General features: G+C 32.7%; 1 protein-coding gene across 2 annotated transcripts in view; it reads left to right on the forward strand.

The window, feature by feature from the left end:
* The window catches only part of LOC114334440 (facilitated trehalose transporter Tret1-2 homolog), a 38,421-nt gene extending 13,019 nt beyond the window's left edge, over nt 1–25,402 (forward strand). For both annotated transcript variants that reach the window (XM_028284480.2, XM_028284481.2), the window contains exon 3: nt 23,962–25,402. In XM_028284480.2, the coding sequence (XP_028140281.1) occupies nt 23,962–25,298 (1,337 nt within the window). In that variant the 3' untranslated portion in view covers nt 25,299–25,402. The remainder of the gene's footprint in view (nt 1–23,961) is intronic.
* The last annotated feature ends 244 nt before the right edge of the window (nt 25,403–25,646 follow it).

Below are 25,646 nucleotides of genomic sequence, written 5' to 3' on the forward strand. Positions count from 1 at the left end.
TCTTTTCTTTTGCTTTTGAATGTGGTTTCTAGTAGATAGTGGCAGTGGTCACTACCAATTTTATAACTCCTTTTCGCCCTTACGTCTCTTATCCAGTTCTTTTTTGTTTTTTTGCATTATAGTATAGTCTATAATTGATTGTTCGTCTCTTGATTTGACTTCTCTTGTGATCTTGTGTATCCTTTTATGTTGGAAGTATGTGTTCATAATCACCAGGTTATTGTCTAGACAGAATTCGAGTAGTAATTTCCCATTTTTGTTTATTTTTCCTCCCCATAAGGTCCGATGACATTGTTAGTAATATAGTGATAAGTAAATGGTACGTAAGTCAATTAATATGACATACGGAGTATTTTGGACTGGAATGTTTGGAGGATCTTCGTATTTGAAGGTTTACTGCAGCCCCATAGTTCTATTCCGTATGACCAAACTGGTATAAGTATAGCTTTGTACAGAAGCAGTTTATTTTCAAGAGATAACTAAGACCTCTGGTTAAATAGTCAGTTCATATTTTTTAGTTTAAGATTCAATTGTTTACGTTTAATTTTAATGTGCGTTTTCCATATGATTTTTTCATCCAGAGACAATCCCAAGTATTTGACAACTGGTTTGATGGGAATCGGAGTATTATTTATAGAAACTTAAGGACATGCAGACTTTCTGGTTGTAAACGTAATTTGTACTGATTTGCTGACATTAACATTTATTTTCCATCGCTTGAGCCAGTTTTGTAATTGGTCTAAATGATTTTGTACTTTTTGTGATGCTACATTAGGGTCGATATCCACTGCTAAGATTCCCGTATCATCGGCAAAAGTAGCTAAGAAAGTATCATTTCTGGTTGGAACATCGGCTGTGAATATCAGATACAGAAATGGGCCGAGAACGCTACCCTGTGGTACGCCAGATTAGATGATGTGGTAATTTGAGAAGTTGTCTTCAATTTTGACTTGGAAGTATCGGTCAGTAAGATACGATTTTAGAATAAAGTATAGTTAGTCTGTTAGGTGTAATTTCAGTTTATAGAGGAGGCCTTGATGCCATACCCTATCAAATGCCTGTTGTATATCGAGAAACACTCCAGCGCAAAACTTTTTCTCTTCAAGAGTTTTTTTAATCATATTTACTATTCTGTGGCATTGTTGGATGGTTGAGTGTTCACGTCTAAATCCGAATTGGTGTTGTGGTATAATTTCGTTTATGGGGACAACTTGCTCGATTTTATGTAATAGCAGCCATTCTAAGACTTTCGACATTATTGGGAGTAGACTTATAGGGCGATATGAATTTGCTTGCGTTGCAGGCTTACCAGGTTTCGGAATCATGGTAACTTGAGCTAATTTCCATTGTATTGGAAAGTAGCGAAGACGTAGTATGCTGTTGTATATAAGTATATTACTGATAATAAGACCACTGCTTTTCTCGGTAGCTTCTGAAATAATTCTCCTGTTATCAACTCATAGCCAGGAGCTTTTTGGTGATTTAACATTTTTATTTGTTGTCGAACCTCTGTCGGAGTAAATGTTGTCAGAGGAAGAGATAATTGACATGGAGTTTCGAGGTACCTTTTTATATAGTCATCTTCATCGTCATTGTTTTCTGGTGCTGAGAATACAGTTGCAAGTTGCTCTGCGAATACTGTGGTTTTTTCTTCATTTGTGCGGGCCCAGGTCATATCTATTTTTCTTAAAGGTGAATTTGTTATTGTCGGCCGTTTAAATTTTTTTTAGCTTTCCATATAGAGTGGTCTTCACGTGAGAGGTTCGAAACATAAAACTGGAAGGAGTCGTTTTTTTCCTCATGTAGTGCTCTATTTAGTCTATGACTTATCCTATTAAGATACGTTTTATTTAATGGATTTCTCGTTTGTTGCCATATGCGTCGAGCTGTTCTCTTTTCTGCTACAAGTTCTCTTATATGGAGGGGAATATTATGGTTTTCTTGCACACTTTTTTGACGCTGTGGTGTTGCTTCCCACCCTGCTGTTTGTAAAACTGTTGTTAAATAATCTACTGCTTCCTCTACCTCTTGGTTTTCTTTTATCGTAATATCTAGTTTAATTTTTGTATTTACAGAATTTTGGAAAATATCCCAGTTTGTTTCTTCAGAACTTTATATTTTTGGTAGGATCAAACATTTTAATTGTCACCTCTTGCGTCGAATGTCACGTCATTGACGTCATTTCACGTCATAATTCACGTCAAATGTCACGTCCTGGGTCGAATGTCACGTCATTCACTGCCACCACTCTTCACGCCTCCACCACAAAAGTCAAAAATTGCCAGAATTGACCTTAGCGATTTCTTATGGGATTTTACATGGGAAAATATCCAGAACCCGTGTTGCCCTTTTACTGTTTTCACTTCTTTACATACTTAGGACAAAAAATCGAACTATTAAAGCTAAAGTCTTATTTAAATTGATGTTTGTCAATATGAGCAGCATTTGGCAGATTACCAAACAGTATACAAATCAAACTTACCAATGTACTTTAAATCAGTACGTATTGCCAGTTTTCTCACATACGGAACTGAAACATGGGCTTTTAACAACAGCATTGTCCACAAACTTCAAGCGACTCAGAGAGCTATGGAACGACCAATGCTCAACATGAAGTTCAACTAAGAAATAAGAATACGATCAAAAGTAACAGATGTGACCCAAAAGATTGTAATGTTAAAATGAAACTGGGCATGACACACAGTAATGAAAGACAACCGGTGGATGAAGCGAATTCTTGAATGGTGAGCAAGAACAAGTAAGAGAAGTAGAGGCAGACCTGAAACCAGATGGACTGATGATATCAAGCGAATGGCTGGCCACGAATGGATGCAAAGAACAACAAACAGATATGAATGGAAACACCTAAAGGAGGTTTATACCCGACGATGGATAGAATAGCTGTTGATGATGAGAGTTATCAGAGCAAAAATTAGATATTCTTTGAGAGAACTTCTTTTTTTAAAGAGTTTGTTTAAGTTTGCTTAACTCAAGAAGCTGATTGCTGACACCAATAAATATTTTGAGTGTGAGGATAAAAGTGCCAACTGTTAATAGTCTGGGCAGATTATCGGAGAATAGGCCATTTTTGGGAAAAGGTATTTACCAGCAATTTTATTGCTGGAATAGAATCTTATGATTGTATTTTATAGGTATACAATGTCCGCAGATAGTGTGCTACTGTTTTTATAAACAAAATGGCGCCCGAAATCGTGTTTTTTTCAATTTTTGCTGTATAACTCCAAAGATTTTAACTTTACACCAAAAACACCCAAATAAAAATTCACCGTAATTAAATACTGCATAGAGACGTGTTCTCCCGATTTACTTCGACGAAAATTTCCCCAGAAAATGCATGTTTTTCCAACAAAATCTTTAATTTTCAACTAAAATTGTAGATAGATAATTGTTTATCAATAATTAAATAACTTGGTAATATAAAAGCTCTTTCCATATAGAAATTTAATGAACAGTTTGGCAACAATTGAATTGTTAATTAAAAATTCAAGGTCGCCATAATAACCACAATAATTATGATACATAAGAATAACTATAATTTTTGTATAAAAAGACACTGTACCTATTTAATGTAATTTACAGAATTAAAATTGGACTGTTTAAGCGGCCTCAGGAATATTTTAAATTTATAAACAATTTTTTGGCTTATAAACAAATAGAATATCTCGGTAAATATTAACTAAAATTAAATCATGAAAACGGTATTGGAAAAAAAGCGGCAGGACGCTTCTTCTAAAAGAAAAAACGTTAAATTATGATGAGTGGTTCCTGAGATACAACCGGCCAAAGTTGACCGTCAATTACGGCAAAGATATAAACAATATGATCATAATTTTCGAACCATCACCTTTTATTTCGGTCTCCCTTCTTCACACCAATGTTCATATCTTTAAAATACTCATAACATATATTATTGTAATAAAAACTATCGGTATTACGAGAGAAAATTGCCAAAAATAGCAAAATTCCAATAAAAAATTAGGTTGGAGAAAATGTAATCTCTAAGTTGAAAATCGGTATACGTTAAAAAAAATGCATTTTCTCGGCTTCCCATGGAGCAAATTTCTTTATTTATTTTTTGTTTGCAAGTAACACGACTAGAGCCATCTAACTAACGCATTATTAAATGCCAAAGTTGCTTTTGTTTTGTTATAATAAATTAATTTATTTATTATAACAGAAATTTTTAATTTGTTTAAATAAATATTGTTTAAATAATTATACAGCTTTCAAATGAGAATATTTGTGTTTTTAACGTTAAAAGGTACACTTTTAGTAAGTTTATCTAAAAAAGTCTACAACTGGAAAAAAATATGTAGTTTTCTTTTCTTATAAATAAATTAATATATTATAACAAAACAAAAGCAAGTTTGACATTTAATAATGCGTTAGTTAGATGGCTCTACTCGAGTTACTTGGGAACAAAAAACAATGAAGAAAATTGCTCAATGGGAAGCTGAGAAAATGCATTTTTTTTTAACGTATACCGATTTTAAACTTTGAGATTACATTTTCTCCAACCTAATTTTTGATTGGAATTTTGCTATTTTTGACAATTTTCACTCGTAATATCGATAGTTTTTATTATAATAATATATGTTATGAGCATTCTAAAGATATGAAAATTAGTGTGTAGAAGGAGGAGAAAAATAAAAAGGTGATGGTTCAAAAATTATGATCCTACTGTTTATATCTTTGCTACAAATGCCGGTCACCTTTGACCGATTGTATCTCAGGAACCAAACATCACAATTAAACGTTTTTTCTTTTAAAAGAACCGTTCTGCCGTTTTTTTTTTCCAAAACCGCTTTCATAATTTAATTTAATTTAATATTTCTCGAGATATTATATTTGTTTATAAGTTAAAAAATTGTTTATAATTTTAAAATATTCCTGAGGCCGCTTAAATAGTCGAATTTCAATTCTGTAAAGTATATTAGATAGGTGCAGTTTTTTTTATACAAAAATCATAGTTATGGTAGGGGAGCCCAAGCGGGGATTTTTGCAGTTACTCGAGCGCGTCAGATTATCATATGGGGAGAAACGTGGTACCCTGCAGATGTACCTCTGCCATATATTGGCTCTTAACACAGGGGAGTTCGTTTAGGGGGGCCCGAAAAAAAAAAATCTATCCTTAAAAATACTCGAAATTGTCAGATTAAGATAAGGTAAGTTAAGTACATGCAAAACAGTGTACCTATATTTAAAAAATCTGACGATTTGAGCGGGGCGTAAGGAAATTGGTGAGTCACAAAATTTCACAAGGAAAAGGCGAATATTTCGAGAAATGAACGTCAGATCGAAAAACTAAAAACTACACGTTCAATATTTTTCAAAAATCTATCGATAGATACCAAACACGACCCCTCCCAGAGAGGGGTGGGGAATAAATTTTAAATTTTAAATACAAATCCCGCGATATTTAGCAAAATAAACATCAGATCGAAAAACTGCAAAATACACTTATTTAATATTTTTGAAAAATATATCGAATGGTATCAAACGCGACCCCCCACGGAGGTGGGGTGGGGGGTTACTTTAAAATCTTAAATGGGAGCCCCATTTTTTATTGCAGATTTGAATTCTCTGCATAAAAATAAGCAACTTTTATTGGAACATTTTTTCGAATTATGGATAGATGGCGCTATATTCGGAAAAAACGATTAATGGAAATGGAAAATTAAATTAAAAAATGGCAAGCGCCCGCTAAAATGGAAAATTTTACTTAACTTTTTTTGGTTTTAGGACCTAATAATCAAAACCCAATAGGTCCCCAAAGCGCTCGAGTGACTGCACATTTAGCATACTTTGCTCCCCTACCATTATTCTTATGTACCATAATTGTTGTGGTTATTATAGTGACCGTAAATTTTTAATCAACAATTCAATTGTTGCTAAACTGTTCATTCAATTTTCATCGGCTTCTGGAATTGTACTCTATATAAAAAGATCTTTTATATTACCAAGTTATTTAAATATTGATAAACAAATACTTATCTAAAATTTTAGTTGAAAATTAAAGATTTTGTTGGAAAACCCGCATTTTCCGGGTAAAATTTTCTTCGAAGTAAGTCGGGAAAACACGTCTCTATGCAGAATTTAATTACGGTGAATTTTTATTTGGATGTTTTTGGTGTAAAGTTAAAATCTTTGGAGTTATAGAGCAAAAATTGAAAAAGAAAACAGGATTTTCGGGCGCCATTTTGTTTATAAAAAAAGTAGCATACTATCTGCGGACTTTGTGTATATTAATAATATAGGTATGCAATCATAAGATTCGATTCCAGCAATAAAATTGCTGGTATAAATAAAATTTTTCCTTGTATTTTGCTAATTAGCCTAGATTATAAGTATAAGCCGGTGACAAGCTCGATGTGTGCGCATTTGGTGGTCATATAAATATGATTAATTCTGATTAAATATGATATATAAAACAAACAACAACATTGCTTGAGATCCGTAATAAAACATTGAAGTTATAATAAAATATTGTGGGAAACATATTTTTTAACATAAATTTTTTTATGTGTCATAAAACAATATCAGTTTTGTATCATAGTATTTTTTACTTAGTAGTAATATCATGTATGAGTATTATTCGATGGATAAGAATTACGAATTATACTTGAAGGATTAATTTTAGGAACTATAGATTTACACTATATAATTTAACGTAATACTAATTAATAAACAATAGTATTTATATCAATGATCTAACAAGTTATGACACAATTCGTAGATAAGAGAATAAATTTTAATATGAGGTTGATAAAAAGCTGAAGAAGCTGAAGTGGATGATAACAGACTGATACTCCAGATTTACACTAGATAACTATAAATAGTAATATGTAATAAAAAGTGCATTCTTATGCTTAAGCAATGTTCTTCTTCTTCCTTTTTTATAGAAATGATTGTGTGTTTTTTCACGGTGCCGCCCAAAATCCCGACAGCCAAAATCCCGACAGCCAAAATCCCGACGGCCAAAACACCGACACGCCAGAATCCCGACACGCCAGAATCCCGACACGCCAAAATCCCGACATGCAACAATCCTCGCATAAGTAAAAATTCCGACCACTACATTTTGAATACTTATTTTTTCCTTTTCAAATGCAATATCAAATCATATTATAGTATAGAGTATTGAAATTGAAAAATTATTACTTACTAATAAGTACGGGTACTAATTATTATGTATTTTAAGAGAAAAAATTATTTAAATACTTCATTTTTTAATATAAAAGCTATACTTACTGAAATGGAAGGTTGTAATATGATAATAACTATTATGAAAGTAAGCTTGAATGCAGGATTTGATTATACATATGTATTATGTATATTATTAGACTATACAGGGTGTTTCATCTTATTCGCCTCGGTCTCTGTACGGAAAACCACTTGATATTTTAAAAAAATTTCTTCACAGAAATATACAGGGCCATCAATACTACAATATAAAAATAATGTGAATTATACAGGGTGCTCCAAAAAAGAGAGGTATATCAAAGTTATATTTTTTCTTATGGAATGCCTTATATCTGATGACATTATTGAATTGACCTTAAAAAATAAGCTATACTTTCATAAGGGTTCCCTATACCTCAATACAGATTTATTTCGATTTTTATAAAAATGTAAGGTTTTAGAAAAAAATAAATATATACGAATCTAAGAATCAGTAACAAATTCGTTCTTGGATCTTAATAATAGACTATTTAGCATACTTAAACAGATGCTTATTGCAACAAACTTTCTTACAGGGTGTTCAAAATATGAGATTGTTCTATTAACAAATTCAAGCTATAATAAGTTACTTATTTTAAATGGAATACCCTGTATCTTACTAGTCTATCGCATAGAAAATTTACTTAGGTTTCAATTTGTATTAGGTAGGGTTTCCTATACCTATCTTTTTACAGGGTGGTCAAAGTATGAAATTGTTCTATTAACAAATTTAATCTGTAATAACTTACTTATTTTAAATCGAACACCCCGTATCTTACTAGTCTATCGCGTAGAAAATTTAGTTAGTTTTCAATTCTCATTAGAGTTTCCTATACCTATCTCCCTCCATTTTTTAAATATTTAAAGATTTCCTAATTTGTAAACTTTAAAAATTAGAATTAAGTACCTATGTCGTGGTTATGTACAACACTTCACCAACACCGGCAATAACTTAGATATCTTAGTCAAGATACTTTCATTAATAAAGTTCACATTTTTATCATTTAATCACAAAGAGTGTTCTTATTTTAAATGACATAGGTACTCGATATTCTATTCTTTATAATGGAAGATATTTAAAATCTCTTCAATTCCATGTAAACATTCTCAATAAACATGTTATTCTGTAAATATAAATTCCCATGTTATTCTGTAAATACCCATTTTTACATATTTTTGTACAATAGGCTCGTTTTCGTCAAAGTAGCCATTGCATTTAATTGTTTGGAATTGCGATTCAAAGATTCAAATAAAAAGTGGTGTTCTTAAATTTACTTAATAACCGTTGGGTTAAGATATAGAAAATACTTATACGGAATTAAATATAGTTTAAATATCTTCCAGAATACGGCATCTAATATAGGGTATGCAGTTTAATATAAACATATTATTCAATGTAACATGTAGGCCAAAATCAATTAAAATAATACAACACTCTGTGTGATTACATGATAACAATGAAAATTTTATTAATGACAGTATCTTGTCTAAGTATATTGCCGGTGCTGGTGTTGTGTTGTACATAACTACGACATAGGTACTTAATTCTAATTTTTAAAGCTTACAAATTAGGAAATCTTCAAATATTTAAAAAATGAAGGGAGATAGGTATAGGAAACCCTAATAAGAATTGAAAGCTAAGTAAATTTTCTACGCGATAGACTAGTAAGGTACAGGGTGTTCCATTTAAAATAAGTAAGTTATTACAGCTTGAATTTGTTAATAGAAAAATCTAATATTTTGATCACCCTGTAAAAAGATAGGTATAAGAAACCCTAACAGAAATTGAAAGCTAAGTAAATTTTCTACGCGATAGACTAGTAACATACAGGGTGTTCCATTTAAAATAAGTAACTTATTACAGCTTGAATTTGTTAATAGAACAATCTCATATTTTGACCACCCTGTAAGAAATTTTGTTGCAATGAGGATCTGTTTAAGTATGCTAAATAGTCTATTAATAGGATCCACGAAAAAATTTGTTACTGATTCTTAGATTCGTAGATATTTATTTTTTTCTAAAACCTTACATTTTTATAAAAATCGAAATAAATCAAAACACCCTGTATTTAGGTATAGGGAACCCTTATGAAAGTATAGCTTATTTTTTAAGGTCAATTCAATAATGTTATCAGATATAAGGCATTCCATAAGAAAAAATATATCTTTGATATACCTCTCTTTTTTTTAGCACCCTGTATAATCCACATTATTTTTAGATTGTAGTATTGATGGCCCTGTATATTTCTGTGAAGAAATTTTTTTTAAATATCAAGTGGTTTTCCGTACAGACACCGAGGCGAATAAGATGAACCACCCTGTATATTGGCAAACAAAAATTTAATTCATATACCCATGTTAGAAATTTTATATAGAAAATTAGTTCATATTAAATAGCAAATACTTTTGTTTAGTAACAAAAAATAAAAAACAGATGGCCATAAACAAAAAACAAGAAATAAATATAATTATATGTTAAAAAGAAACTTATCAAACCTGTCGGGATTCTGGACTGTCGGGATTTTGGCCTGTCGGGATTCTGGCGTGTCGGGATTTTGGCCGTCGGGATTGTGGCTGTCGGTATTTTGGCTGTCGGGATTTTGGGGTAGACCCGTTTTTTCAATGTGCCTCCAGTAAACTGTCGTTCCATCATTTTCGTGGTCCTTATACTGATCTTATTCCTAGAGGTACCCTTCTTGAATACAACAAATGGATAACGTCCTTTAATTTGACTCTATCAAATGCATTCTTAAGGTCCACGAAACATAAATATGCCAGTTTGTTGTATTCCAACGATTTCTCCTGAACTTGCTTCATCATAAATAAAGCATCGGTGCGTAATCTTGCCAACCTAATTGTTGTTTTTCTGCTAATGTTATAATTTTATTCGATTGTTTGTTTAATTTTAAAGCTGTTCATCACTTTGGTTATTAATTTTAGTTCTGAGTCCTTTGTTATTCATCACTCTAATGGACGAAATTACAAAATAATGCAGGGGTAAGGTAAAAAGAACTAGGGTAGGGGTGTATAAACTTGAACAAGTTCACGTGTCAGAGTTGATATATGCCGATGATCTGGTAATTGTAGCTAGTCTTTCTGCTTCTCTCCACCCAATATTCCTTTTTACGCAAGACTTTCCAATATCTGCGTTCCACGTTCTTGCTGGCCTGCCTCTTCTTCGTTTGTTGTCGGATGCCGCTTTCCATACCCTCTTTACAGTGCTACTTTCACTCATTCTCGCCATATGTCCGAACACGATAACTGTTTCGTTTCAAGTCTGTCTAAGGTCCTTCCAATACCGCACCTTTCACGTATGTCTTCATTTCTTATACGATCACGTCTGGTCACCCCGGATACCGCACGTAAATATAGCATTTCGCATGCTTGAATTTTACTACATACGTTGTCATTCACTGTCCACGTTTCACCACCGTAGAGTAGCACCGGCTTGTATACAGTTTGAAACACTTTTATTTTTGTTTTCAGGCTTACTTCTTTCTTCCTAATAAAGCTTTTATTTAGCGCATAGTATGATTTTGTTGCACTCATGACCCTGCTGTTTATTTCTGGTTCTATATTTCCTTGTCCATTCATTGTTGATCGTAAATACTTGAAGTCCTCTACTTGTCTAATGGTCTCATTATTCAGCTTTACATTTATATTTTCTTGAGTTTTCGATATTACTAAAGCTTCTGTTTTTTCAATATTTATTTTCATCCCAAATTTTTTAAAGGCTTCATTCCAAACATATACATTCACTTGCAAGTCTTTTTCTGATTTTGCCACAATTTGAATAAGTTAATTGCTCTGTAATTCTCCGGGTTCAATTTCTCTCCCTTTTTGAAGAGAGGTGTCACGATACTTGATCTCTTATACTTCTTGATCTCGTATTCTCTTCTATTATTTTTTGTATTAGTTTTAATAGTTGTTTAGTTAGATCTTGTCCTCCGTACTTTAGGAGTTCGTTCGATATTCTGTCCTATCCTGGAGATTTTCTATTTTTTAATTTCCTTAATGCTTCCTTTATATCTCCCTTCTCGATGTTTATTTCTTCGTTTGCCGTAACTTTAGGTGTTGGTGACTCATTACCGTTACCTTAGCAAATATAAAACTTAAGTACCCCGACCATGTTTCCTTCTGAATATGTTTCGTTTTTATTAGTCCGTTCATGTATTTTCTTTGTCCTCTGATAATTCTCCACACTTCTTTTTGTGTTCCGTAGAAGTCGTGTCCCGTCTGCATCTAAACATTCCGTATATTATGTATTTGACACCTAGGAGTTTTCTATTGGTTCCTTGCGGCACGCGGCCATATTTCAACCAATAGGCGGCGAGTTTCCAAACACGTATACGGAATGTTATTCGGTGCAAAATTTATATACGGAATGTTAAATATTCGTAGACGGAAAAAGACTACTTTTTATTAGAATCAGTTAAAAGGAGATTGATTTTAAAATGCTTGTTAATGTATTATTAAATAAAAATAAAACAATTATACATAGTATTTGGAATGTTATTTGGCGCGAAATTCATATGAGCAATGTTAAATATTCGTAGACCAAAAAAGACGACATTTTATTAAAGTCCGTTAAAGAAGATTGATTTTAAAATATTTTGTTAATGTATTATTAAATAAAAATGAAACAATTATAGAATATGGAATGTTATTTCAAGGGGAAATTCATATACGGAATGTTAAATGTTCGTAGATCAAAAAAGACGACTATTTTCGTCTGGTAGCACAGCCCTAAACTTCAACAGAATTGAATACCTAGCTGAAACATATTATCTAAACATACTAAACAACACGTGCAAGTCATTAAAAATTCTGCGAAAGCGAAACCTTAGTCAAATAAAGCAATAATAATGTATCTCAAATCTATACCATTCCATTTATTAATTTCGCACCAAATAACATTCCATATAGGTAATAATTGTTTTATTTTCTTTAATAATACATTAACAAAATATTTTAAAATCAGTCTTCTTTAACTGACTTATGACGTCTTTTTTGGTCTACGAATATTTAACATTCCGCATATGGATTTCGCACCAAATAACATTCCAAATATTATAATTGTTTTATTTTTATTTAATAATACATTAACAAGTATTTTAATCAATTTCCTTTTAAATGACTCTAATAAAAAGTTGTCTGTTTCGGTCTACGAATATTTAACATCCCGTATATGAATTTCGCACCAAATAACATTCCGTATACGCGTTTGGCACCTAGCCGCCTATTGGTTGAAATATGACCACGTGCTGCAAAGAACCAATAGAAAAGTCCTAGGTGCCAAATACATATACGGAATGTTTAGATACGTCCCGTCTGTTTTGGAAGTCTGTTTTGGAAAGCTCTGTCAGTGTTTTCTTTTTAGTTGTCTGACTAAACTATTCGTTTTGGAAATCGTACGGATTAATTTTGAAAATCGTCTTTACACTTCTTCCAAAAAAGCGCCAATTGTTTCTTACGACGTACTTGTCTAGAATACAAAGAGAAACTTACACAAAATTATTATTTTCATCCCAAATATAATTAGGTACCTTAGAAGACTGATAGGGGCAAGAAGCACAGACAAAAATATAGAAATAAGAAACAGACTTGAAATTAAACCGTTGCTTGACTCAATAAAGGAGAAAAATTGGCATGGTTATAATATAATACAGATGAACAGTAAAAGGAAAGTGAAAAAAGTGTGGGACGCTAAATCAACAGGGAAAACTAGAAGGGCCAGACCAATAAATGACTGGATCAGCGAGATAGCGGACATATTAAAAAAAAAGAATGTGTGTGTACTTTGTACGCACGTAAGAAGTTATACTTCTACTACATATTATGTGATTTTTAAGACAATACGAACAATTTAAAAAAAATAAAAGAATAAAACGCACACAAACACATTGAAAAATGCCAACAAGAAAAAATTATTTCTGAACAATAATAATTGTTGGCAAAAATTTTAAATACGCATTTTCTGAAAAAGAATTATATAACAAATATACTTAAAATCATAAAATGCATAAAAAAAAAAATAAAAACTTGCATCGGGAATCGAACCCGTGAATTTCGGGGAGCTTTTTTTCGTAATCGAAGCCTAGACTCACTCGTCCAATTCCACATTATTTGTCATGTGGAAAAATAGGGTAACTGAACGTTTTACTATTTGACAGTTGTTTTGAATATAATTAAATTATGTAGTTTAAATTTTGTGGAAGAAAATATTAAAATATAACAAAACAGTAAGAAAACAATATATTAGATGAAGATTGGTAGAACTTTTGTTGGTAATCAAATTAAGTATGTAAATCAAAGCATTACATACCTACTAGATAAATAAATCTACGCCAAAAAATCATAATTTAAAAATAAAAATCGGACCTAATTTGGGATTTCTCTCTAAAATCCCCATTCTTGAGAAAATAAATGTATGTATTCCAACCTAATCCAAATGTATAATTACAATATGATTATAATAAAAACTACTTACCAAATTAGAATGAGTTTTCCTTGTCCAAAATAGTCCAAAAGTCCAAAAATATAGGTATATGAAAACTATTTAAAAAGGCAGTATAACTATTAACTAACTTTGTTTCTTTTCCCACAAATTTCAAAACGCAACAACCATAAATAATCGAACTACGTACAGCTGTGCCACAGCCGCCATATTGAATAATTTTTGACATGTCATTTGAACATCCAATCAGAACAAAGTTATAATGCGCATGCGCCGGGATCATAGGTTTTAACATATAAAAATTCACCCTCATATCGCCGGTAAAGAAGTATAACTTCAAAAATAAGTGTAAATATAGGCAAGAAACAGCATAAATGGCGAAGAATGGAGAAAATTTATCAAGAGCTAGCAGATGCACCTTCCTCAACACCTTAGGAGAGGAACAATGATGCATGTACGTACCTACGTACTTCCAATTGTTTGTTTTATAATGATAATTTTAAAACATAATTTTCAAATGGAATATCATTTTATTCCACTTTTTTTCCTCTCTTTACTATATTTATTTGGAGATGAGCTTGTTGCACCTGTGAGATTATTTGTGCGCTCTCATTATAAATCTACCTTAATCTATAAGTATTCATACCTATAATAAATACATATCATATAAATAGGTATATGTACTTTATATTATATTAATATTATACCTACACGTTTTTTATCTCAAAAAATTGTTACAAAATATTCAGTACATGTTACTGATTAAGTTGGTTTAAAAATAGACTTAAGGCAGATTCGTGATTATTTTATCATGCTATCCGATTTTATTATTAACGATTTAATTTTTTAACAAAACTACTCTATGTATGTAGATTTATAGTGTGATGAATGAAAATAATTCAATCCTCCAAAAAAATAAAGACGCCGATGAAATTGTAGAATTCTTCAATAGTTCAGCGTATCTTACTGCGAGAGTGAGTATTCTACAACAGTAGACTAAGACTGCATTATAAATATATTATAAGGTCTTATGCTTCTTATTTGCTGACATTTCCAAAAATTTCTAATTGCTGTGCGTTTAAATTCCCTTCGATTTTCGATACTTCGCTAAATATTATCAGCCTTCATGGGTTTCTTCACTCCATCTTTACTTTTTTCTGACTGGCTTGGAAAGGGTCTAAACCGACTAGGGAAGATGGACTTGGTACTCTTAGTTTCGATCTAGAAAGGAACATAGCATCAAAGTATTGATTATAAATGCATCTCATGTACCCCAAATCTTTTAACACTAGACAGAATACAATATAAATCTATAAAAATCTGCCTAGAAGCTATGATATCCTCGCCAAGCCATGCAGTTCTAGCAGAAGCTCAAGAACCACCCTTATACATACGTAGGCAAATATTAGCCAACAAATGTCTAATAAAATACAAAACGTTTAATACAACTATGGTTCACAAAATAGGTCTAAATTTGACAGAGAATTTAACACATTCTTACTGGAGGATAAAAAATTCGCCTCCTCTTACAGAATCTTTTATCGATACGAATCTTTAACAACCTTATATTTTACAGCTACCAAAATTTCCTTTTTTCGAACATGACTTTGAAGTTCTGATAGACAAACCAACCATTATAATGCCATCTTATTCAGGCTTGCCAATTTTAACAAATCTTACATTTAAATCCATACTAAGCAAATTAGGGAAAAATTGAACAATAATTTATACAGATGGATCAAAACAGATGAAAGTACTGGTTTCGCATTTTTTGTTTCAAACAACAATTATGCAGAAAAATACCGAATTCCGGATTGTTGTTCTATTTTTACAGCCGAGGCTGCTGCCATACAGAAAGCACTAACTTGGTGTGTTTCTAATAGGGAACTTGCATAAAATTTTAAATTCGAAAAAAATATTATAAATCACAACAGAACATAATTTAGAACCTGTATCAAAGATAAAAAAGTTTTGTTTGTCTTTCGTTTGGCCCCTAAAGGCGACTAAAAATTAAACTTATACCAGCCACCCCAAAACGCGTTGTCACGTCACGCCGTTGTATTTTTACCAACTGTATATATAATTTTAAATTAGACATTATAAACGTCAGTAAAAAATACAATTATGTGACGTTAAAAGTGTTTTTGATCGTTTGAACTATTCATAGAAAATTTGTACTTTTACAAAATGGTTTTATTTTCAAAAGTAAACCTTCTTTCCTTTCCTTCAAAAACTATATCAAACTCCAATCTCAACAAACTGGTATTACCAGAGAACGACAGTTCTCGCCAGTTTCGCACAACACCCCTACATGCGACACTATATATACACGAAATTTTCGATTTTCTCAACCTGACTGAATTGAAAATTGTGCCAAATCCCATCTTAAAGTTTAGGAAAAGACTCGTCAATCCATATGCTATTTCTCTATTTTGGTCCAAGGGTGTGGATTTTACGGCCCTTTCCATTTAGGGTCTGTTTTTCGTTCTCGTCCCCAAAACTCCCAAAAATTTCAAAAACTTAAGTCCGACTTTTGCGGCTTCTGATAGCATAGATCATTACCTTTCCAACGCATGTTTAGTTTTGAAAATCGGTTATACCATTCAAAAGTTACCGAGCTCAGAAGTAGGACTTAATTTTTATTTAAAAAGGGGAAAATGTTTGTACATATGTATGTATGTGGAAAAGTTACACTGATCTGAATTCTTTTATCTGTATTTCAAAAGGGTGTGAGGGCCGATTTAGAACCGGTGTAATTTTTGACTTCTGACTACCCATAAGCCAGCTATAGGGCTAGGTAGATACAAAATGGCAAGTTTTTTGGGCGTATATATCTTAGGTTCAAGGAGAGACACGAAAATCGCAAATACACCAAATCGATAGGGTTGAGTTAAGGTTTCAATTAGTACTTAAGTGATCAAGCTCAGGCATAATATACACGGCTCGATATAGCCGAAAAATTGAAAAACTAAACTTTGAAAATTTTGGTTTTTCGACAATTACTCAAAATTTCAACCTACGAATTGCGCCAATAACTGAGAGTTTGTAGAAGGACTCTAGGCGAATCTAACGGTGTTTACCTCATATCCGGGAAAATTCGAATTTTTAAGTTATAGACTTTAAAAGTATGATCAAATCTATTTCCTATGGGGAAAAACGGTTTTTCAAGCTCAATAATTCCTGTAATAGCTTTAGCTTTCATACTTGACCTTGATGCATCAGATACTACTTATCAATACGTTTCAAACTCATGTTCAGAGATCAAAATCGGTTAAGCCGTTTAGAAGTTATTAAGCTACAAAAGTATAATCCAATTAACGATTATTCCCGAAATGGTTTATGTAGTTGTAGTGGTTACGACGCTAAATTTGATCTGCAACGGGCAATCCGAGTTCATTTACCGGCCATCCCAATATTTTTATTCAATCTATTTCGACTATAAAAAAATCTAGTGTAGATTCGATGGACACTAGATCATTTGGGAGATAATGCGACAAAGGTGACCATTTATAAAGCTTAACATATAATCGACAAAAATTGCATTCAACTTCATACATTTAATTTGTAAATAACTTGAAAAACTCCTGGAACAAGAATAAAAAAACCGCTAAACGCCGTAAAAATGAGTGGCGCATACAATATTCCAGCTACAAAAGGTCTTATATGAATATTACGTGGCGCAAAAATGTATTTTCATTTTGATGCAAAACAAAATTCTAGTTTTATTTTAAAAGGTTTTTCCATAATATTTCCTAAATTTGAAGTAAACGCGCCACAAAAGAGTAACTTTGATACAGTTTGAATTTTGAAACTCTTTTGTGGCGCGTTTACTTCAAACTTAGCAAATATTATGGAAAAATATTTTAAAATAAAACTAGAATTTTGTTTTGCATCAAAATGAAAATACATTTTCGCGCCACGTAATATTCATATAAGACCTTTTGTAGCTGGAATATTGTATGCGCCACTCATTTTTACGGCGTTTAGCGGTTTTTTATTCTTGTATATTATTACAACAACATACGTTAAATGTCATTAGAATATAAATATTTTTCCTTTATTCCCCGAAGACGAGCTGGCCAAATACCCAAGTAGGTGGAGGCCAATAAACTAAAGAAGGAGAAGAAAAATATACCTATATATAACGCTGTGTCTAGGTACACGCTAACGCAAATAAAAAAGTTAGAATGTCAGAGTGTTGGAATTTGTTTAATCGCGTTGTGTTACACTTTAATTTTAATATTGATTAGTAAAGAGATTTCTTATTTTTTTATTTGTTAAGTGTTTGTTTTTAAATTAACTACGCAGTGTGGACAATTATTTAGTTGTTTTAATGAGTTTAACAACATTTTAAAACAGTATGAAAAAGTTAAGAGACTATAAATTAATATACATTTTTTTAGTTATAAGTGAAATAGTATTACCGTCCAAAATTAAAATAAAAGGAAGACCTAAAGCTTTCACAATAATAATTAACTTGTGAAGCTATTTCCTTGTGACATTTTTGTAATCAACTATTCTAAATGGGAACTAAGCCACAATTTAACTAAAAAATGATTGATTTTATTAACGTTTCGACGTCTAAATCGGACGTCGTTGTCAAAATACAAAATATTATTAAATTAAACAAAAATGTTGTTGCTTAGTAAAAAATTTTTTCTAATAATTTATTTAATCTAATTTTTGTATTTTGACAATAACATCCGATTTAAATTGTGGCTTATTTCCCATTTAGAATAGTTGATTATAATAATTAACTTACGTATAAAAATTATTTTAACAATATTTTGTCCGTGTCATGTCAACTAAATACATATATTTATTTTGCTAATCTAAATATATACTTTTATATATACATTGATTTATTACAATTAAGTTTGAAACATCTGAATAGTTCTGCTTCCCTTCCCTTAACAAATATTTTTCTATCAAACAAACACTAAGCATATCAAAATAGCTTGTACCAAAATATATACTCACTGCGCACGCTAAATAATGACGTCACTGGCTTTATGAAGTTTAATTCGCGTGTACCTAACTTTTTTATTTGCGTACACGTTAGCGTATACCTAGACACAGCGAAATATAACCATAATAATAACTAATGTAAAACTAGGTGACGTCACGGGTCGTTTGAACTATTTTATACCGCAGAAGACTTTAAATATGTATTTCTAAGTTATTACGAGTTTTTGAAGCGTGAAATTTTGGAAATTGACATTTTTAAACAAAACATTATTATGTAATAAAAAAAATGTGCAAGTTCCCTATTATTGCGAGAACATGTAATAGTCTCAAACTATCAGGCAGTACTACAAGCTATTTGTAGCCATCCATTAGATAATTTCCAAAACTCCATTATTCTTGATATCAAAAAAACATTACATAATCTAAAATCCACAAAAAACAGTGATTTTACTGTGGGTTAAAGGACATAGTGGAGTAGTTGGAAACGAAATAGTGGATGGAATAACAAAAAATACGGAGTAAAAAATATGGCGAAAAAATACTTAATATTTCTGATTGAACAAAATCCATATGCCGGTTTCATTCAGTGCATCACTGCATTTTGAATTTGTTGATCAGTTGGCATTAAGATACGCTTTATTGGTGACAAAAAATAAGCATTGTTAAGTTATGTACCAAAACCCTCTTATTAGAATAGCCTTAGTGCCAAACAAAACTATTTCTATAACTGGAATAATATAATAACCGATCATTCATGGCTAGAAGAAACTTTTCAGGACCTCAAATTTCGATTCCCTAGTGGCCGTCATAAAGATCGCTCTTTCATGCAAAAACAAGCCTGAAACTCAACAACAGATCGCATTGGATAAACTGAAAGATCCAATGATACAAGCAGAAATAAGTAATGAAATAAACACACAAATTCAAATATTGACGACAAACATTACCGAAGATCTAACACCAACATGGAATACGATTAGAAGTGCTGTAACAGACATCATGAAAAGCAACTTGGGGTACAAACCAAAGAACAAGAAGCAAAAATGGATGGCAGAAGAAATACTATTACTAATGGATGAACGTCGACGACACAAGAATGACCCAGATGGCAGCAATATGTATAAAAACATTAACAGGCAAATAAAAGCAAAGATAAGAATAGCAAAAAATTAATGGCTTAAGCAACAATGTATCGATCTAGAACATTTACAACGACAGCACGACGATCGGAATTTACATCAAAAGCTTAAGGAGACTGCTGGAATATACAGAAAACGAAGACCAACTATTATAGTTAATCAGGATAACCAGATAGTGCTAGGTGAAAAAGAGAAAATTCATATATGGGAAAACTATATTCAGGAGCTCTTTCATGACGAAAGACCCATGAGTGAAGTTTATACAGACGACCAGCTGACTGGCCCTTCAAATACTAAAGAGGAAATAGAAAAGGCAATATTATATTCAAAAAACAATAAGGCACCTGGACCTGATGAAATCCCTTCAGAAATACTCAAACTACTAGATGAAAGGGGAATTTCAGCACTACATAAAATATTTAATTTTATTTATGAAACTGGTTGCTATCCTCAGCAGTGGTTGCTCTCTACATTTATTCCCCTACCCAAAAAAGTCAATGCAAAAAGATGTGAGGATCACAGACTCATTAGCCTGATGAGTCACACTTTAAAAATATTCTTAAATACTACATCAAAGATTATACAAAAAATGTGAATGGGACATCAGTGATTCTCAGTTTGGGTTTAGGCAAGGTTTGGGAACAAGAGAAGCAATAGTAGCAACACAGGTGTTGGTCCAAAATTGTTACGATCAGAGGAAGGACGTATTCCTGTGCTTTCTAGACTACGAGAAAGCGTTTGATCGTGTCCAACATCACAAGTTAATGCAGATCCTCAAGAAGCTTGATATAGACCAAAAAGACATAAGATGCATTGAAAACTTGTACTGGTATCAGGCAGCACAATTAGAAATAGACAATTCTATATCCAAATCCATAATATAAGAAGGTGTGTTCGGCAGGGATGTGTGCTTTCCCCTCTTTTATTTAACATTTATTCGGAAGCCATATTTCAAGAGTCTTTGGAAGATGCAGAGATGGGAATCAAAGTGAATGGAGTATTAATCAACAACATACGATATGCTGATGATGCTGTCTTAATTTGCGACAACATAGCAGATCTTCAACAACTTGTCACTATAATCGGAGAATACAGTAAGCGAATGGGATTAGAGATTAATACCAAAAAGACCAAATTCATGATCATCTCCAGAAACTTGGATGCATTTGAAAACTCCACCATAACACTGAATACTAAGTCCATTGAGAGAGTGAGCAAATTCAAATACCTAGGAACGTGGCTTTTTGAAGACTGGGCATCGGACAGGGAAGTAAAATGTCGCATTGAGCAAGCTCGACAAGCTTTCGTAAAATTCAGGAAGGTACTGATCTGCTCAGAGTTCGACCTTACACTGAGACTAAGGTTTACTAAATGCTACGTGTGGTCGGTGCTGCTATATGGCATAGAGGGCTGGACACTCAAAACGAGGGATATAAACAGATTAGAAGCCTTCGAAATGTGGCTTTATCGAAATGTGGCTTTATCGCCGTATCCTAAAGATACCATGGACGGCGAAAGTCACAAATGTGGATTTCCTTAAAAGAATCAACCAAGAACGTCAACTTTTCGAAAACATCAAGAAAAGAAAAACGGCGTATTTGGGTCACATCATGCGAAACGAAAAATACCAGTTCCTTCAACTTATAATCCAGGGTAAAATTGAAGGCAAGAGAGGAATAGGACGCAAGAAAATGTCCTGGCTCCGAAACATAAGGCAATGGACAGGGATTAACGACATACAATCTCTGATACACATTGCAAGAAACAGAGAGTTAATGGAAAATGTGATCGCCAACATCCATTAGTGGATTTGCATTTGAAGAAGAAGAAACGGGGATATTCCTATAACCGGTATTCTAATAAGCGGGATCGACTGTACTTTTGTAACGAACCTCGTAAATTGATATGCCATAAAGAAATTTTATTAGTACAGTAGTATGTAGTTTTCACTTTGTAACTTCTGGTATTTTTATCAAAACAAGGTTAAAAAGGATATTAATAACAAATATGTCGCTAATATATTTATTATGTATATATAATTGTAATTGTATCATTTATTGACGAGTATGAATAATCAGCATGGCTCTTATCTTAAATTATAGTATTTTTTCTTGAGGAAATATAAACAACAGTGACACAGAGGGATTATCACATGCATATTGCATTTTGAATATTAAAAAAAAGTATTATTAAATATTATTAAATATGTATTCGTTATTGCGCAGTTTTTACCAAAACAATCAATAATAACATCTATTTAATATTTAGTAGTAATGGATTCAATATCATGAACACATAAAAAATTAAGAAAATAATCGTTTCGTTTTGATTCAATTCGAGTCTCTTGCCAGTAGAGTTTACTTGCAAAGCCTCTTTGACAAGGAATAGATTCCGAAACATCAGGTGTGAAAGGATGGCAAGAGACTCGAATTGAATCAAAACGAAACGATTATTTTCTTTTTTGTCATTCCTTACTCGGTTTTAGAGTACAAAATGACCACGTTTCATATAAGTAATCTGCGACGCATTATTGGAGTGTTCTCCTAGCGGCGCCGCTTGGTACTGTGTACCTCGGTTAAGAGATTACTTGATTCGTGGTCGAAATTATTTTTCACTCATTACATAAAAAATTGTAAGAAATTTTCGAAATATTATATTGTTCTGCAAATTGTCTAAACAGAATTTAAGTAATTCTTCTTCTTGAGGTGCCTTCTCCATTACTGAAGGTTGGCTATAACTACAGCAAATTTCTCTCAATCTTGAGCGTTTCTTAGTATCGAATCTGTGTCCATGCCTGTTCAGTATCTTACGTTCTTCAGCCAGGAACATTTTCTTCTTCCTGGACCTCATTTTTCTTCCACTTTCCCTTCCATTATGAGTCGTAAAAAGTTGTAACTTTCTCCTGTGTAAATATGTCCTATACTAAATTTACAATCAAGATGCAGAAGAAATAAACAAACCAAGACACGTTAAATGCTTCTAGGAGCACTCCCAAATCATAATTTACAATGTATATACACTGTAAATTATGATTTCGGAGGGCTCCTAGTAGCATTTAACGTGTCTTGGTTTGTTTATTTCTACTGCATCTTGATTGTTAATTTAGTACAGATAACTCGTTTTTCCGTTTTTTACAATATTTAGGAATTCTCTCTCAGTCTCCGTAATGACTAATATTTCTCAGCGATCCCACACCTGGAGATATGGTACGATTTAATTAGGCCAATAGAAAGAAAGTTATCAGACGCAATTTGATTTAATTTCGCTCTAAGCGAGTATTAAATAAACAAACAGTTTACTAGCGACGGTTCGCAATACAAACAAAAGATTGGTTCATGTTTACTCTAGTCGAAGAAACACGAAGTGTTTTACGACGAAGTTCTTAAGATGTTTATAAGTTCGAATATTTGTGAGGCTCGTAAAAACCTTATACACAAAATGGAAATTGAAATACGTATCTATTAAAACTTGTAAAATTTTTGAATCGTTACATTATTAAAGAAAAGTGCATTAATTTTATTTTCGAAAAATATACGTACTTTATAAAAACGTTTACTAGTATATTATAGTAGTATATGGCTTAACACCCCATGTGGGGTTTCGCCGCTTTCGCTTTCTTGATCCATTTTACGGGGTGGATCAGTCCCCATGATCATTGTATTTGTTCACTAATATGTCTCCATTTCGTCCGATCTATTGCCTTCTCTCTCCATTTAGTAATTCCTGCCCCTCTTAGGTCCTCCTCTACTTCAGTTAACCATTTCGATCTGGGTCGACCACGTCTCCTTTTTCCTCCTGGTTGCCACAGTACCATAACTTTTGATACTGATTCTGGTCCTTGTCTCCATATATGACCCAGCCATTTGGTTCTTTGTACTTTTATTTTCTTTACTATATCTTCAGCATTTAATTATTCTAAAATTTCTTTATTCGTTCTCCTTCTATACTCTTGTTCTTCGATTCTCACTGGACCCAGTATTGTCCTTCTTATCTTCCGTTCATTTATCCTTAATTTCTCTTCTTCTTTTTTTGCCATAGTCATCGTTTCTGCTGCATACATCGTTAATGGTCTTATTATTGTTTTATATGTTTATATTCATTTTCGTTTACTAGTATTAAACATAATTTTTCAGTTTGCCTTTTTCTATGTTCCAGGATGCATGCCCATAATAGTAGGCGGCGGATCCTTCGTATGGACCTCCCCTGCAATCCCCAAGCTTCAGCTGAACAACAGCGAAGAGAATCCCATAGGTAGACCCATCACCACATCAGAAGTATCCATGATAGCAGGTCTACCGCCACTTATGATGCTGCTTGGATCCCTTCTCTTAGGAAGACTCTCTCAATTAATAGGTCCTAAGAAGTCTCTGCAAGTTATTGGGCTGGGAATTTTTGTCTCCGCAGTTACCATAGCATTTAGTACAAAAGTAATATTAATTGTAGTATTTAGGTGTTTTTTGTATATGTTTTATAACGGTACCTTGACGGTTTTCCCCGTTTATATAACTGAAATCTGTGAAGATCACAATCGAGCTAAATACGGTTGTCTATCGATGGTGTTTTTACCATTAGGGAATTTGTACAGTTATATTTTAGGTTCCTTTTTTTCTTTAAAATGTTACTCCCTTCTATTAGCAGCTCCAGCAGCTTACTTTTTAATTTTTTTCTTCTTTGTTCCCGAATCGCCAGTTTATTCTTTATCGAGGGGGAGAAGGAAAGAATGCGAAGAAACCTTAAAAAAGTTGCGAAGCAATAAGACTGAAAAAGAAATAGAGAATGATATTGGAAAACTTGAAGATACTCTCCAAGAAAAAGCAAATGCCAAAAGTGGTAATATTTTCCAGATCTTTAGTACTAAAGAGCTACGTTTCGCGATGGTATTGGCTCTTGGACCAGTATTGGTGCAAAATTTGTCAGGTGTGACAATAGTTATGGCTTTCATGGCTCCGATATTCAACGCAGCTGGTTTCTCTGGCAATTATATGTCCATAATCGTAGGATGTATAAAAGTTAGTACTATCACACTGACTTCATTAGTTGTAGAACGAACTGGAAGAAGGCCGATGCTCTTAATATCTTCTATAGGCACAGGCATACCTCTCCTAATTCTTGGCATCTTCTTTTACTTAAAGCATATAAACTCCCCACTCTTACCCAGTATACAGTTTCTTCCGCTAGTTTGCATAGTATGCAACGTTATTATGTACGCCCTGGGCCTGGGATCTATTCCTATGGCTATCATGGGAGAACTTTTTACTCCGGATATGAGAGCAGCTGCGGTGTCAGTAGTGACAGCCGCCATGGGGCTCTGCATATTCGTCACAACCTCATCCTATCCCTTCATGGAAGAGATGTTAGGAATACATTGGTGCGTTTGGATTTACTGCTGCATCTGCTTCATCGGTGCTACCTTTATATACTTTATGATACCCGAAACTAAGGGAAAGAGTATACCAGAAATACAAGAGTACCTGAGAACTAGAAAAATGTGATTATTATGTTTTGTATTGGCCAATTTGTACTTTTTTATAAATTTTGTTTTTGTACTTAAAAACCGACGATAATATTTATGTAAATATACGTTTTTTTATAAAAATTGCATTTTCTTTTATAAAACGGAACCAAACAGGATGGGAATACTCAATAGTGTTTCACATCAATAGCAATTCTCACATCATACTAGGAAACTCCTTCTTCTTAAGGTGCCTATCCGTTGCGGATGTTGGCGATCAGCATGGCTATCCTAACTTTGCTTGCTGCTATTCTGAGCAGTCCGGTTGTCGATGTATTAAACCACTTTCTAAGGTTTTAAAGCCAAGATATTCTTCTTCTCCCTGGTC

This window comes from Diabrotica virgifera, chromosome 8, assembly GCF_917563875.1.
Source record: "Diabrotica virgifera virgifera chromosome 8, PGI_DIABVI_V3a".
NCBI lineage: Eukaryota > Metazoa > Arthropoda > Insecta > Coleoptera > Chrysomelidae > Diabrotica > Diabrotica virgifera.